The sequence below is a fragment of the Haemaphysalis longicornis genome, unplaced genomic scaffold (assembly GCF_048455015.1).
Source record: "Haemaphysalis longicornis isolate Haplotype H1 unplaced genomic scaffold, Haemaphysalis longicornis Haplotype H1 scaffold_9, whole genome shotgun sequence".
Taxonomy (NCBI): Eukaryota; Metazoa; Arthropoda; class Arachnida; order Ixodida; family Ixodidae; genus Haemaphysalis; species Haemaphysalis longicornis.
This window is the reverse complement of record NW_027526460.1, coordinates 31432453-31448603: the sequence shown is the minus strand read 5'-3', so window position 1 is coordinate 31448603 and position 16151 is coordinate 31432453. Positions and strand designations below refer to the sequence as shown.

Sequence of the window (16151 nt, the reverse complement as noted above, 5' to 3'; positions counted from 1 at the left end):
GACAAAATGTGGCCCGATAATTCAATGAAGTCTTTGTGCTCACTGTACAGATCACCATTTCATAACAGTTGAATTAGCCAAAATGAAGGCGATAGCCATGAGTTATCATTTCCTGGCCAGAAACCACGTCTTGCAAAAAATATTCTAGCACATGAAGAGTATGACTAAAATGTTTTTTTTTTATACTCTAGCACATGAAGAGCATGACCAAAATGTTTTTTTTTTTTCATTTTCCACAGTCATTGTAAATTCAAATAGCAGTAGCTGGAAAGGCCCCTAAATGCACATAAAAGGGCACCAGTCGACCTCGCTATTTATTTCTGAATATTTCTGTAGATCAGTTTCGAAGTGTGCTAAACACCATCACTGTATTTAAACCTGCTGCTGCTCACGGATGCCGCAATAAACGGCACTCTTGAGGCTTGCCCCGCAGGACGCACACCAGCTCTGTGAGGGCGCCGTATTTCTTTTCTAGCAGCTGCATACGCCTGCAATGAAAGAGAAGCAAAAAAACGGGCTAAAGTTCGGGGTGAAGCAGAAAGGCACAATTACTTCCATTATGTGCACAATTAGTTTTCTAAACCAAGCAGGAGCTACAAGTTTTGTACGGAGACTGAAATGGCAGTTCTGCTGCCCCTAAAAACACATAATAGTAAGTTTCGCTAAGCGCTGCTGGCGCAAAACAACAGCTTGAGACGACGTTCGTTTCCGGACGGCGTGATCGAACAGCAATTTTTTTTAAAGATATATCGGCCTCAAAAGTGCGCACGGTAGAAGTACCCGAGGTTTTGACCTTTAACTGATGCTCGCCGGTTTCCTCACTCCACCCAAGGACAATCGAAACACAGGGCTTCATGCCCTGCGCTGAGATTGACAGAAGTAAATTGATCGCTGCATGCGATCCAATCACCGCACGAGAAAAAACAAAAAGAAAACACGTTGCTGCTTATGTTCGCGTTATTATCAAAAAAGCAGCCCTAAAAACGGCTTCCCTCAAGATGGCACGGGCGACACATTGGCACTGGGTTTCTCGTGCGCTAAATGTTTCACACTCAGCAAAACAACTCACCTGTGACAGAGCGCGGCGGCTGGTCATCAGCTGATCTGCGGCGGCGACTTGATACGCGTCTGGCGATAGGTAGATCGCACTGTACTCAACAGTACTTAGCGTCGAGTTATTACTTTGCGTTCAGTGGGCATCAGTTTGGAAATGATGCAGTTCATGCTGACAAACGACCAATGCGCTAACGATGCAACCTTTGCGCCCCGACCGACTCGCACTCGCTCGTAGGTGTGCGCAGAGGCTGGGGTTGAATTGCAGATAAGGTTGTCACACTCATGAGCGGAACCATGAATTTTCGCGTAACCAACGCTATCGCGGTGCAACAGACTATCAAGCCACTCGCACACGCCTTGCACGAAAACACAAGCTCATATCGCGGACCGCGACCTGCCTGGCCGCCATGAAGGCACGGAGGAGAAGAGGAGGGCCTGATCTGCGGGCCGTGCGCACAACGTCGCCTAGCAACAGACGCTTGGCCACAGATATGGCGGCGCACGCATGGTTGCCTGTATGTATGTGAATACGCTCTATAGATGTGAGCGGTGGAAGCAGTCGGGAATTCGAAGGCAATAAAATTTTTCTTTTTTTGATTGGATGGTCACAAATAGGCATAGAGTTTCTCACTATGCAAATAGGAAATCCGATCACCAAAGAGGAAAGAAAGAAGCCAACAACTCTACAAAACTCTATGGGGCAACCAGAGACTTTTTTTGTTTTTAAAACTGCGTCCCGTCAACGCCAGGTGGCCAGGTGACGCCAGTGATGCCGCGAACGTGGAAAGGGGTGTTTCTTTCTCAACGAAAGGGGCTTGTCAGGGCTTGCAGTTGCAGTGGTTGCAGGAGGCAGATAAGTAGCATAGCCCGTTGGCTCTGCTTGTTTTTCAGGCTCGGCGGCTCAGCTGTAAAGGTATCGGATTGCCGACGCCAGCTGGTAAGTATTGCATCAGCAGCTGTGCTATCCTCAGTAATCCTGGATTCTTCCGTAAATTGCTCCTTAAAGCTGGCGCAGTGTTTCTGAGGCGTTCACACTTACGGTCGTGGCTGCAATAGTGGCGAAACGCGATGTTTTGTGTTCGTCCGTAGGAAATAATTTAGAAGTGTCATGTCTACACCTGGCATAATGTGAGCTGTATTCCCTTCGTATTACCACTCCGCGTGCTAAGTGTTTGCTTTCTGACAGGCGTTCCCAACAGAGGTATAAATCTTAACCAGCTAGCCCTGGGATCCCTAGTTAGCACTAACCAACGCCATGTTATCGACTGCAGCCTGCGGCAACCTTTGTTTTAAAAATGGTTTGTATAGCGTTCACTGCGAAGATTTTAATGCTAGTTTTCACTTTACAGAATCCGTTGTAGTCCGGCGCGAAATAACGTCACTACTTTTTTAGCTTAGCGCTTGCGTTTGACTTTGTGTGCCCAGTTATTGTGTAACAGCTTCTGTTATTACACCGGCGTGATAATTTATTAGGCAGTTTTAGCATATCGGTACCGTGTTTGCGTTACCGTTTACCGTGTGAGTGCACAGTGCGAGAGTTACCGCAAACGGTAACTTACCGGCTTCCGGTAACCCGGTAAACGGTAACGCAACCGTTTAGCGTGTGAGTGCACAGTGCGAGAGTTACCGCGAACGGTAAATTACCGGCTTCCGGTAACCCGGTAAACGGTAACGCAAACACCGTAACGATATGCTAAAACTGCCTATCACCTGCCATGTCGGTAACTTTACGCTGTAGCGCCATAGGTGCAGACCCAGCTTCTGGGCTTTGTTGCATTAAGCTGTCACCGCGGGTGAAACCAGTTTTTTGAACGTGTTAAAGAGTGCAAGTTCTATCCGGAATCGGAACAAAATAATACATTTTGAAGGAAACTGGGGCGAATAGTGAGACTCGAACATGCACGACTGACGAACGTGGCTCACAGGAATGGCACATGCTTCTTTCCAAGAAAGGCGGGTGGTTGGTTTCTTTAAAATATTCATAATAATAATATCTTGTCAGCGTCAAGTTAAGCGTCGCCAAATCATTCCCCAACCTCTACCCATTGTCACGGCCGCCCCATAACTCGTGCGGAAGTAGTGTGTCACCCAACCGTCAAAGCCCCTTCCGCGCACTGTCTACCCAGAGTCACTGTTCATTTCTACTTGCTTTGTTAGTTCGTTCAGACGTATCTTTTGCATTGACATGGCTTCGTCCACATTTAGCCATCGCTAGAGGCACGTCTGATCATTTCTAATTAGTAATAGTAAGCAATAGCTAACAGTGACTCTGGCCAGCCGGTGAACAGTTGCGGATAGGGGGTTGTCAGGGCTGCATTGTTCTAATTTGTAGGTTTGGTGATTCGATTTGTCTCGAGCCATGCCACATGTGGGTAACAGCTGAGCAGTCAAGTCTGGAGATTTTTTTTTTTTTTTTCCAGCTTCCATTGTTCAAGATGTAACAGTCATAACTTTCTGCAGCTCTGTGTGTGCTGTGGTGTTCAGTCCTTCATGGCTGTATTGTGCTTCTTTTCCTTCAGGCAAGCCATGCAAGCAGACGTCCCTCTGGGTAGAGGCAGGGGTCGGGGAAGGGGCCGGAATGGCGCCCCGGAAAGGGGACCACCGCATCAAAATATGCCTGGGGCAAGGCAGCCGCACCAGAAACAGCATCAGCAGCCACAGCAGCAGCAGCAACCACAAAAGCAGCAGCAGCAGAATCGGCAGCCACAGCAGCAGCAGCAACCACAGCAGCAGCAGCAGAATCGGCAGCAGCCACAGCAGCAGCAGGCTTCTATGCCTCAGCACCCTGCCCACCGGCAAGGTAAGCAAGCCCATGCAGAGCCAAGTGTACTTGCTGGTTTTTGTTTAGTCGACTGACTTAGAAAATTCGGGCCTATTTGATTAGAGGGACAGATAGCCTGTGCTGCGCTGTCGGGAAGGTCAGTTGGGAGCAGGCATGGCCACGAGCGTATGACCTAATCTGTCCATCTCTACGGAATGATTTGTGTGTCGTCCAGGCAGGTGATTAGAATATGCCCCCTAAAGTTGCTAATTATGGTAGCCTATTATTTTTTTATAGCAGCCAGGACTTGCACTATGCTGTTGGTCTTAAGAGAGCTGTCACGAAATTTCAAAGCTGAACTACGTTAAAAAAATGCTTCCATTGCATATGGCAATTTCAAGCGGGAAGTTTCAACTGTAACCGTTCAGTGTAACATTTTTCAATCAGTTTTAATCTTTCCATGCCTGAGAAAGCTCAAAACGAATGCCCTTTTGACATCGGCATCAGCATGACGCATTGAGCGCCTCGCCCCAAACTGCCGATGTCTGGGCTCTTTTGACATGGATGGCCGACGCACTGGCTGCTGTTGGCGCACGCTGCTCCACCTTATCTGTCGTGTTGCACTACTGGGACTACCGTCGTGCTGCTTGGGCATGTGCAACAACTGGTCTGGACGCATTCACTAGCTCGCTCGCTCTAGTGCGCGTCCAGACTGGCCCCGGTGTTGCGAGACCAGCGACATCAACAGCGCCCTCCTGTCATGGCCGCCGCCATGGTGTTCGTTACATTGAAACTAAACTGACACGAATAAATGAGGTTGTAAATAATTATTTACGCTGCGATCGACCGCCTTATTTGCCCTTCTCCGATTAATGGGCTGGTAGGCACCATAGCAGCAGGAAAAAAACGCAACGCGAAAATTTCGTGTCAGTATTTTTTTTAGAAAAATCTTGAAGCCTTTGTACATGTGGAAGCATTTATTGGGTAAGGAAGGCAGCAGGGCGTATAACACCTTTGAATTTGTGGGAAGATGAGGAGTCTGGAAACCAATGGGGATGTGGGTTTCTGTCGGAAACTTTGCTGTTTTATTCCGAAAAGATGAGTCTGGGAAAACTCTGGCTCCAGTAAGAGTGAACTCCCCCAGTGAGTCCTTACAAGGCACAAAGGGAACACTGTTTGTAGGGGTCATGCACTAGGCTTTCCGGTTACCGCCAACCCCCACTTCACTTGGTGCACTGTTTGGAGGGCAGCGTTGTTGTCGTTTGGCACTGACGTCAAGACAATGTAATGCAGAAAGCACACTTTGTACAGCTTGCGTGTAAGCTCCTAGACGACTGCTGTCTTCTCCTTGTGGTTCCCAGAAGACTGATTTAGCAAGGTGGAAGGAAACCTTGTGTTGCTTCCGGTATTTGCGAATGGACGCTTCCTGTGCAATGCCATCACATTAAGCGTTAATTTTTTTGCCACTAAGCATGCACAGGGGGACAGTGCATGCTCGAGAGGGGGAGGGACAGGGACTTGATGATGAGTCTGACGGCAGACGCTCTCAGTAACAAAGGGCTTAATTGTGCAAAAATAGTCAGGTTGTCCTATACGGATTTAGTTTTGAAGAGGCCGCGAATACTAGATGCAAGTTTGGTTTGTTCGAAAGATTGCCTCGTGTAAGTAACACTGATACCACCTTTAATGTAAACTTTGCTCAAGTAGGCTATCAAATGAGTAAAATGGTTAGGTAGGCATGCGACTCGTGCAGTGGCTTGCAGTGGTGTCGCAGGCAAGCGTTGCGACGGGTCTAGTGTGGTTCCCTTCATGTGCATTTTCTTCCAGCCTAGGGACCGTGTTTCATTTATTTTCAGTTTAGTTAGGACACATAGCGGCTGAGGTTGAATATGAATTTTTTTGCTACCCGTGCTACACTGAAGGCTAGCATAATGATACCTCTTGTACTTGTCGGTAATGGAAGCAGCGGCCATCCTCCACACTGCAACTTGGTGGCAGGTCAAAAATGGGGGAGGGGAGGAGGACAGAATTGGGCCCTGCATTCAGTCAAAAGCATGCTTGATTAGAGGGACAGACAGGCCCTTGTGTGCAGAAGCTTGCATGGCCGGAAGTGTTTGACCTTATTTGTGCGTCTGTGGATGGCTTGTCACCACCGTGTACCATTACAATATGCCCCCCAAAGTTGATAATTGCGGTCACTTTTTTTTTTATATCTCTATGCCATGTTCGAAAGATTGCTTTCGATCTTTCTATATGTTCAATCTTTCGAAATTGCGGTCATCATCATCTAGGCCATCATCTTATAGGGGCCATGGAGACAAAATACATGTTCGAAAGATTGCTTTGTCGCGATAACAATAATCAAATAATCTGCATATTAAAGGAGCCATGAGGAGAAAACGCAAGTGTAGTTCATTCAAAAGATTGCCTCGTTAGAATCATACTGACACCACTTTTAACGTAAACTTCGCCCAAATAAGTTGTATAATTGGGAAAAAAAACGGGAATGGCCCTGCGACCCACTAGCTCATTTCCCGCAACAGAACCTATGATGTCATACCAGCTAGCTGTGCGATTGGCGGAGGGTGGCAAAAGCAAACGCAAATTAGGCAGAGCTTGTAAGCTTGCTGAACGAGCTATTTGCGCTTAAATTTAGGCTACATTCTTTTTAAAGCCGTAAGAATGGTGTGATAAACAGTGAAAGTTACGAAACCGCGCGTAAACATAAAAGTACCGATGCGTACTACTGTTGGTACTGCGCACACTATGCTTGGTTTAGCTGCACAGGACTGCGGGGTTCGGGGTCAGTTTTAGACGACACTGGCCGATTGACGCCAGCAACGGTGTCCTACGTGACCATATTTGTCGCGCGAGCACTATGTTTCACAAAGATTTTCTCCCTGAACAAAAACAAGCCAGGTTTAAATACGGTCAAAAACAAACCAAAGGCAGAAAACGGCTTGCCACGGTATGGTGGCGCCATCTAGGTTCACTAAAGATAAACAAGGAAGTGCGCACCTGCCGCACCTCCAGTCTGGCCATGTCCCAATCGGCTGCAGAGCAGTCGGTCCATTCCTGTGATGTCATTGTAGACCACGAAAACGTGTGATTTGGCGGGGAAATCAAAATTTTAACTTGCATTACTTGATTTCTCAGTGAATAAAGCATCGTTTGCATTCGGCCACGCGCTGGGGGCACTATAAAACACTAAATCTTTCGAATAACACAAACTTGTATTTTGTTTTCATGGCTTCTTTAAACAAAACAGATGAACCAGTGGCAACTCCCCAGCCACTTTAAAGGGGCCATGAAAGGCGTTTTGAGAACACTAAATGAACTAGCGCAATCATTGGATTGGGCCATCAACGTCGGCTGTGCCAAGTACAGTCGAACACGGATATATCGAACTCGAAGGGGATCGCGAATTAGTTCGATATATGAAAAATTTGATGTAAAAAAAATATGGGCTCTGAGACCTCACCAATGGCGGGCGATCACTTACCGATCGTCGCATTCAAGAATGACAACTAATTCTGCACTCACGACGCAACAGGACGCTTTATTTCCGTGAAAAAAAATCGGTGATCTTGGCCTGCTTCTTCGTCCAGGAAATGAAATTAAGACGCTGGTCTCGATCTTCTTGAGGCTGCACAACTTAAAAATTCCAGCAGTGCGCTGGGCCTTCGCACACCATGCACAACACGCACGCAAAAGAACAGCGCGCACGTACCACAATAACTTTGAAGGTAACAATTACAATTCCAAGACTCTCTGAACGGGCTCCAACAAAGCGCTCGTGATGGTCATCTCCAAGAGAAACAGTGATCTCCGAAAGGTGCGGGACAACTCGCCAAACAGCACCAACAGCAGCAAAATGCAAAAGGAGGAGGCCGCCAGCACCTTCGTTCCCTCTTCCCTTTCCCGAGACGACATCGGGGGAAGACAGACCCAGAGAGAGAGAAAAAAAACTTTTTCGGCGAGCCGAGGAACGTACGCAGCCAAAAAAAAGACGTGCGGAGTCGGGGCATCCCTACCTCGCACTGTCACATTTTCCGAGCGTTCGGACTTGTGTGCCTAGAGAGATTTAACATACCGGGCTCCGTCCTCTAACGGTACGGCGGCCGGTAGCGGGGCCCGACTGGGCAAGCACAAATTCGTTCCGGTAGAGGAATTAGTTCCGCGAGCGAGTCTTCGCCATGCCCGCACATTCCTCCACATCCTCCTCAACCTCAGTCGGGAGTGCAGCGACCGCCAAAGAGCACCTTCCAGCTCGCGCGGCGTTCGATATACCCAATGTCGGTGAAAATACGGTTCGATATAAACGTACGAATTCCTATACTTTTACACAGAATTTTCAAGGGGATAATTTATGAGTTCGATATAGACAATAATTCGATATACCCGTGTTCGACTGTATCTCTTTTACGCGCAGCGGAAAGCTCACACTTTTGTTGCAAAGTTTGTCGCCTTTCTCTCACCCTTCCCTGCATGTTTTTGGATGCCGCCGTCTTCACATGCCTACGTCGTCGATTCCCAGGTGTGCGTCATGAGGTAGACATCCTGCGATTGGGCGGATTTTTCACGCACTTCCAGAAAAGAGATGTGTCATCTGCTCAGCGTCGGCTCGCCGGCTGATCTGCCAGCGGAGTGCTTGGACATTTTACGACTATCCAAAGAAGTGTAAACAAGCGCTTAACTGATTGTATTGAATGCAACACGGCCATAACTTGACATGGATAATCTCTTACCCGAGTAAGTTCCATAAAGAAAGCGTTGAAGCCCCGTCGTACTTCTTTTGTGCAATCGCAGAGAACGCCCTGGGCCGAATGCACGGGTTTGACACATACATTTGATTCAACTTAAAACAACCCAGAGATGCGTTTTGAACGAACACAACGTCGCAACATGCGTTGCAAGTCTGAGCCGCGATTGACAGATGATCGGTTGCCTCCTCCTGACTGTCGTAAATTCGGCACTCGCCTCGCGCACGGTTTGCGGGGACGAACAGCAATTCACTTAACTCTGGCGTGCAAGCAGAGATGGCTTTTAGCCACGCACACTGCACATGCCCCATGCGAGGTTGAGTAGTACGTCGCTCGAGAAAGATAATCCAGACCATGGGAAGCACTATCCACCCGCAGACGTCGCATTTCATCACGAAACAAACGCATCCACAATACACACACCATCGCCTCCTGTATTTTTACAATGCCAAACGCATCGCGCACTTCCCAATGGGAGTGGGTGGTACGCCTGCAGTGCCCACATGTCGTGAGGTGGGGCCCCGAGCTGAACCGGGATCACGCAACCATAACTGACTTCTGGGGCGGTATTCTCGTAACTGTCCCTTTCGAAAACGTCCCTTTTGCGTCCCTTTCATCGTGGCGTACTTCCGCTTAAGCAGTGGGCCTTTTATTCAAATAGCGTAACTGTTCTTGCAAACGCATTTTAAAGAAGTGAAACCGTATCAGAGTATCTTTTATGTGTTTATTGTTCCGCGAGCGAACTGCGACGAAAAATCGTCTGCTCCAAATCGTCTGCTCCGAGTAGCCACGGCTCATAGCTCCGCCGTGCTTGCATGGCGTCACATTCGGGTGTTCGCTTTTAGCCAATCAGGGCTCGCTCAAAAGGGACACAAAAGGGACAAAACACGGGAATACCGCCCCTGGAGCGGTTTGTGCCTTGTTGCCAAGGCAACCAATGTTTGAGATTGTCTAAGAAATGGCACTTGCGCTAGCACTAGGAAGCTCAGAGCCGCAGCGGAGCATGTTTTTCCAACGTTGCCGCTCTCCACTACGCGTCGCCCCAAGCTGAACTGGTCACATGATTGAAGCGCTGGGAAGGCTACCGATTGGGGGAGAGCGGCCGGAGTAGGAGAGGGCTTGATTGGCCGGTCCGGGCTGATGCATTCGGCATTGTAAAAATATGCTGGCTTGGCTTAGCTGCAAGCTTCATTCGGACAGTCAGCGATGTTACGACGATGCAGATCTGCGTGAGGGCGATGTGCTAACCACTCGACGTATTTAAAAACACAGGGGCAAAGAACTTGGTTCATCGGAAGCAAATGACTATCCACAGAAGAGTGCAACCGTGGATGGTTGTCGCGCTACTTGCTGCCATTTTGGAAACGCAAGCGGCCTCACGTACGCATGCTATTTTGCTGAAATAGCCTCTGCTATTCTTCCGTCTGCTAAACGCAGAAGCATCTTAACGTACGGCGCATGCGCAGTGCCGACGATGCAAAAAAATGGGGCTCGCTAACTGTTTGCGTACGGCTGCATACATTATTCTAAAACTCTCTATTACTCCCGTTCACTAGATATTGGTGCGGCTGGTCAGAACACGGGTGCACGCTGCATGAGTGTGGCGCTGGTTTGCTCTGCGCCTTCCCATTCATCGCCACTGATAAAGCGATCCGATCCGGCGCATTTTGTGCACGGGTTCTGTATTTGTTTAAAATGTCTTTTTCACATGCCACTGGTAGGAATTACCACCTCTGCAAAATAAAACCTGGCACCAGTGGGGCCACATCTGAGACGACGCTTTTTGGATAAACAGTGCGCAGTGCATCAAAGGGAACAAGTGCACGATCTTCCTCGTGCGGCTGCGAGTTCGCCGCCGATAAAAAGTCGCGTGCCGCCGATATAACCGCAGCAACGTACACCGCGAAAGGGAAAGGCCAGGCCGCACACATGTGGCCAGGTCTTTCGTTCGCTTTTCCAGCCTTGAGCGGAGTGCAAGATCCATGATGTCAACAAAGATGAAAAAGCAAAAAGAGCTTGCCCGTAGCAGACAGCAGTCTGAGAAACGCAATAGCGAAAGTAAATCACCGCTGAGGAGCGCAGCATCATGGGAGGGAAGGCTCGCGCACCGTCAACAGCGAAGGAAATATTGAGAGGAGGAGGAAATGCGGCGCGACGATAATGCGCGGTTTCTGATTTACGATTTCTCGGCTAATACGCATCGCTTGAACAAAATTTTTGCGGGAGGAGATTGCTAATACATTGCTTTATTTGGTTACATGTACATCCATGCATCGGCGGAAGGTATTTCAGGACCCCTTTAAGTGTCTCTTTCCGTTGCGTCACTATTGCCACTGTTGCATCGCTACTGATGTCATCAGGCACGATTTTCAATAATTCTTGCATTTATTTTTTTCCCCGGGTTAAAGGAGCTTCTTCCATGGCTGGTATCAACGAATTCGAAAGAACTAGTGTTTGAACAATGTTGTGTTGTATCATAATAGCCCTCCTTCAAGGGTTGCCAATCCGCATAGCATGACTACTGATGCAGAAAAGCTTTTATGCAGCTCCCTGAAAAATTTAGTGCACCGAGAGGGAACAGAAATGGAAAACCCACCGTAACCTTTTACAGCAATCTGGCTACTGGGATACTCTAATGACCGTGGATAGTGCTGCACAAACTATGCTATACAGCTCTGCAAAGAGCTTCGTGTCTTGGTCTACCGTTATAGACAGGATGCCTGTGACTGATTTTGACTTTTCTTTGTTCGTGCTGATATTTGGGTCTGTGACTGTTCAAATGTATCCCCAATAAGGCTGGGCTGTGGTTTCCAGGCGTCTTGATGTCCCAGTGATCATTAACCATTTAAAAACTGTTTCTGAACAATGTTCGATCCCCATAATTTTAGGAAGGCACCTCCATGTCTTCATAAAGCAAGACGTATCAGTTTCCAGAAACTCAGTTTTAAGGTCGCTATTCTATCATGACCTTATGCGTTGTCTCTGGGGCTTTTTATGCTACGTCCGGCAGTTTCAGGGCTCCTGAGTAAAACCGTTTTCCTGCTGCAGTGCCTTTACTACTGTTAGGAGATGCAAGGGACGCGGGTCTTGGTATTTTCCACAACTCGAGTGTGTGTGCTGTGCAGCTGCTGTTTGACCATTTGCTTTCATCCCATGGCCTCCCTGCCCTGTTCTCCAGTTGCTGCTAGCTAGCAATAGAGCAGCACATCAATTGTGCTAATTTTATGTGTTTTCACCCCTTCCAGTGTACTTGGGTCTGGAAACACCGCCACCTACACCACCCACGCCGCCACCTCACACGATGACTCGTGAGAAGCCCGGCAACCGGCCAGCGGTAGCCGCAGCAGCCCCCCTGCCCGAAAGGAATCCCTCAGTGGAGCTGTCCCGGTTTCGCATGGAGCTGCCTGCTCGGAGCACTCCTTTCCCCCGGCGTAAGGGCTTTGGGAAAGAGGGGCGCCCCATCCAGCTGGTAGCCAACTACTTCGAGCTAGAGCTCTCTGCCGACAAGTTGTACCACTACGACGTCGACGTAGGGAGCGTTCGCAGGGAAGGCCAGGTGCAAACCGTCATCTCCAAGGACTGCAAGCGGCGAGTGTTTCAGCTGCTCGTGAACCAGTACAAGCAGGAGCTGAACGGCAACCTGCCCGTCTTTGACGGGCAGAAGAACATGTACACCAAAAAGCCTCTGGGCTTCGACAAGAAGAGTTTTAACGTGCACATGGAAGAGGAGGGCAGGGACCGGCCAGCGGTGTTCAGGGTGACCGTGCAGCTGGCCGCAGAACTGGATGTGAGCCTTCTGCAGCAGCTGTACAACAAGCAGGTGACCACTCCCGAGGTGCCCCAGGCAGTCGTGCAGGCCCTGGACATAGTCCTCCGGTACGGGCCATCCTTGAGGCTGCCAGTCGTGGGCCGCTCGCTCTTCAAGCCCCCCAGGGGGGAGGCGGCGCTTGGGGGTGGCCTCGAGCTGTGGCACGGCTTCCAGACAAGCATCCGCCCGGGGCAGTGGAAGCCGTTTGTCAACATCAACACCGTGGTCACTGCCTTCTTCGAAGCTGGACCACTGCTCGACCTCATCAGCAAGGTTCTTGGCGATCGGCGGGGAAACTTGAAGTTGAGCACTGCGATGAGGCTGAATGGCACTCAAATCTTCAAGTTGAACAAGACGTTGAAAAGGCTGAAGGTGGTGGCCACGCACCTGCCCTACAAGCGCAAGTACACGATTGAGAAGGTGACTGCCGCCGCAGCCAATGAGCTGAGGTTCGGAGAACCGCCCGTCACAGTGGCCAACTACTTTGCCTCCAAGTACGGACGTCTGCAGTTTCCCAACCTGCCTTGCGTTGAAGTTGGCTCGAAGAAGAGCTACCTTCCCTTGGAGGTCTGCGAGGTTGTACCCGGACAGCACTGCAAGCGAAAGCTGGACGAGAACCAGACGTCGGCAGTGATCAGGAAGGCTGCCGTGCCACCGTCCGACAGGTTTCGTATGATCCAAGAGGATGTCAAAGGGTGCAATGCCGTGGGCAAGCCTTACTTGGACCATTTTGGCATCCGGGTCAGTGACGACCCGCTCAAGCTGTCGGCGAGGGTGCTCCCTGCACCCGAGGTCATCTACCAAGGCGACACGAAGGCTGTTCCCAACAACGGTGCGTGGGAACTGCAGAGCAACAAGTTCTTCAAGCCTGCCAGCATGACCTGCTGGACTATTGTGAACACTTCGAACTACTGCTCGGAGTCCGACATTGGCAGGTTTGTCTCCATGTTGATACAACATGGCACGAAGTTAGGAATGACGATGACACAACCGGCCCAAGTAACCAACTGCAGGCCCACGGATGACCCCGAGCACATGCTGAAACGGCAGCGGCAAGCTTTCCCAAATCTCGAGGTGGTTCTCGTCGTGCTTGCCGGAGGCAGCAAGAACTCTCCATTTTACAGCCCGCTGAAGAACAGTGCCGAGACTGTTCTCGGCATGGTGACCCAGTGCGTGACTGACCAGAGCGTCACCAAGAGGTGCAACCCTGCCACAATTGTGAACATTTTGCAGAAGCTGAACGCAAAGCTGGGTGGCACCAACAACACCATTCCGGCCGTCAAGACGATAATTTTCAACCGGCCGATCATGATCATGGGTGCCGACGTCACCCACCCAGCCCCAACGGAAATGAACCGGCCCTCGGTCGCCGCCGTCGTGGCCAGCGTGGATCGTCTCGCCTTCCGCTACATCTCCACGTTCCGCATCCAGAAGCAGAACACGGTCGCCAAGGCACGCATTGAGATAATAGAGGACATGAAGAACGTTGCCAAAGAACTGCTGCTCGGCTTCTACAGGATCAACAACGGCGTCAAGCCCGCGAAGATAATCTTCTACCGGGACGGCGTCAGCGAGGGGCAGTTCCGCCAAGTGCAGCAGCACGAGGTGGCCGCTCTGCGGGCTGCCTGCAGTGAGCTCGAGCCAGGCTACCAGCCGGGCATCACCTTCCTCACTGTCCAGAAGAGGCACCACACGCGCTTCATGCCCAGGGACCGGAGAGACGGCTGCGGCAAGTCTGGCAACGTCCCGCCAGGCACCGTGGTGGACACAGTCATCACGCACCCGGTCGACTTTGACTTCTTCCTCTGCTCCCACTTCGGCATCCAGGGCACCAGCCGGCCGGCCCACTACTACGTCCTCTGGGACGACAACGACTTCGACGCGGACAGCCTGCAGAAGCTGACCTTTGGCCTCTGCCACACGTATGCCCGGTGCGCCCGGTCGGTCTCCATCCCGACACCGGTCTACTACGCCCACCACGCCACCAAGAGGGCAAAGTGCTATGTGGACGCCCGCTCGGAGGCGTCGGACTCCAGCAGCGGCAGCGGCTCAAACGGTTCCATGCCATCGACAGAGTTCCTCGACTCGGCTGTAAAGATTCACAAAGTGATGGAGAACAAAATGTTCTTCATATGAACTGGCTTCCGGACGTGCTGTGGCCTGCAGTTTCTCTTAACGTCTAACGGGTTACGTGCAGCTTTAGTGCTCCTGCGCATAGCTGGGTATGGTTGTCAGCTGGCTGCGCAGTGCGGCACATATCAAATGTGTGCTTTTCTTTGTTTTATGATGGGGGGGGGGGTGCGCTTTGACTGTTGTCTTCTTTGCACTGATCATCCGTAGTGATCATCCTTTTGGTTTGTTCTACTCAATTCACAATAACAGCAGCAATTTCCTTTCCTTTGTTCTCTTCTTTTTTTCTTTTTTTTTTTTAATGTTCACCTTGCCCAAAGCTGGTGATTTTTGAACTCAGTCTGAGGTGTCGGCTGGTAGCCTGAGTTGTCCGCAAGTGTGCTTCATGTAAATGCAAATAAGCACCGTCACCTGCCCTGGCTGAGAATTTGTAAACTGCTCCTGAATTTGCTTTTGAATTTTGCGATTGCATCGTGCCAACACAGGTAGTGAACTTTGCATCAATATTGGCACAAAAAAAAATACTTCCTTAGCTTTTATTATAGAGAGGTTACATTTGCTGCTTTTTTTGTTTTGTTTTTTCAGTAAATCTTGCTGTTTACTCTGGTTTTAACATTTTCATCTTTCATCATGTGTTACCTCTGTTTTCCTGTTTATTTATGGTGTGGGAAGCAAGTCGGGCACCAATTGCTTCCAGTTGCGCAGATGCAGTGATTGCGGAGTCGGCTCTTAATTGCTTTTCCGAAAGGTAGCCCATGCTGTTTCTTCATTATTCAGTGTCACCTACTTAGTTTGTTGCTGTTGCATCACATGTTCTCCTAGTGCTTCTTGCTTAATTTTAAGTACACGAGTGCTACTTAGTAATTCTGGGCCACTTACACATTCTTCAGTTTCGCAGTTGTGTGTAAATTTCTTCAGTCACCTTGCGCTTTACTGGTGGTAGAGCAAGCTTGCACAGAACAGTGCATGGGATGTACCTGGTCACCAGTCGTGTTGTGAGAAGTGTTTTAAATGCAATGAAGCAGGGTATTTAACTTGGTGTGAGAAGGTTAGTGAGAGGGCTGGAAAATCTGCTTTATACAGCATCGTGCAACTATGATTGGGTTGGGAGAGCAGAAACATGAACTTCATGTCTGTGCGACTATGTATGTGGTTTTTTATTTGCATGCACAGTGCAAATTAATCTCGGAACTGCGATTCGCATACATGGTTTAATGCTTCCTTCCCGCTATCTACAAGATGGTGCTGTGTTTGTTCGGCCATTTCGTGCCGTTGTTGCATACTGTTCTCGTACTCTGCTTGATGTAATTGTATTCAGACTGAGTACTACAAAATAAATGCCAAACCAGGCCAGACTGGCTTTAGCCTCATTTCTTCAAAGAACAAATTGTTTGTTCTTTGCACCACAAATCCGTGACTCGCGGCTGTTGCCTTCAGAACCGCTCCTACCGATAATTTCTGACGTGGCGCAAAATTGCTTAGAGCATGTTTTTTGCTTTTTTTTTTTCCCTAGCAACTTTTTTTAGTTCAACTGTTGTACAGTGTCAATAATACCATGGTTTGTTCCAGCATCAAAAACTGTGCACATGTTGATGCTTGAAAGAAACTGCATGGGTGTACAGTTTCAGAGGTT

At 49.4% G+C, this 16151-nt stretch overlaps 1 protein-coding gene across 1 annotated transcript; it reads left to right on the top strand.

Moving 5' to 3' along the window:
* The first annotated feature begins 1839 nt into the window (after window positions 1-1839).
* On the top strand, window positions 1840-15873 carry LOC144152591 (protein argonaute-4-like). The gene is made up of 3 exons (XM_077683900.1): window positions 1840-1993; window positions 3576-3856; window positions 11826-15873. Exons 2-3 carry the CDS (start codon window positions 3583-3585, stop codon window positions 14522-14524), a joined length of 2973 nt encoding a protein of 990 aa, XP_077540026.1. The 5' UTR covers window positions 1840-1993; window positions 3576-3582; the 3' UTR covers window positions 14525-15873.
* The last annotated feature ends 278 nt before the right edge of the window (window positions 15874-16151 follow it).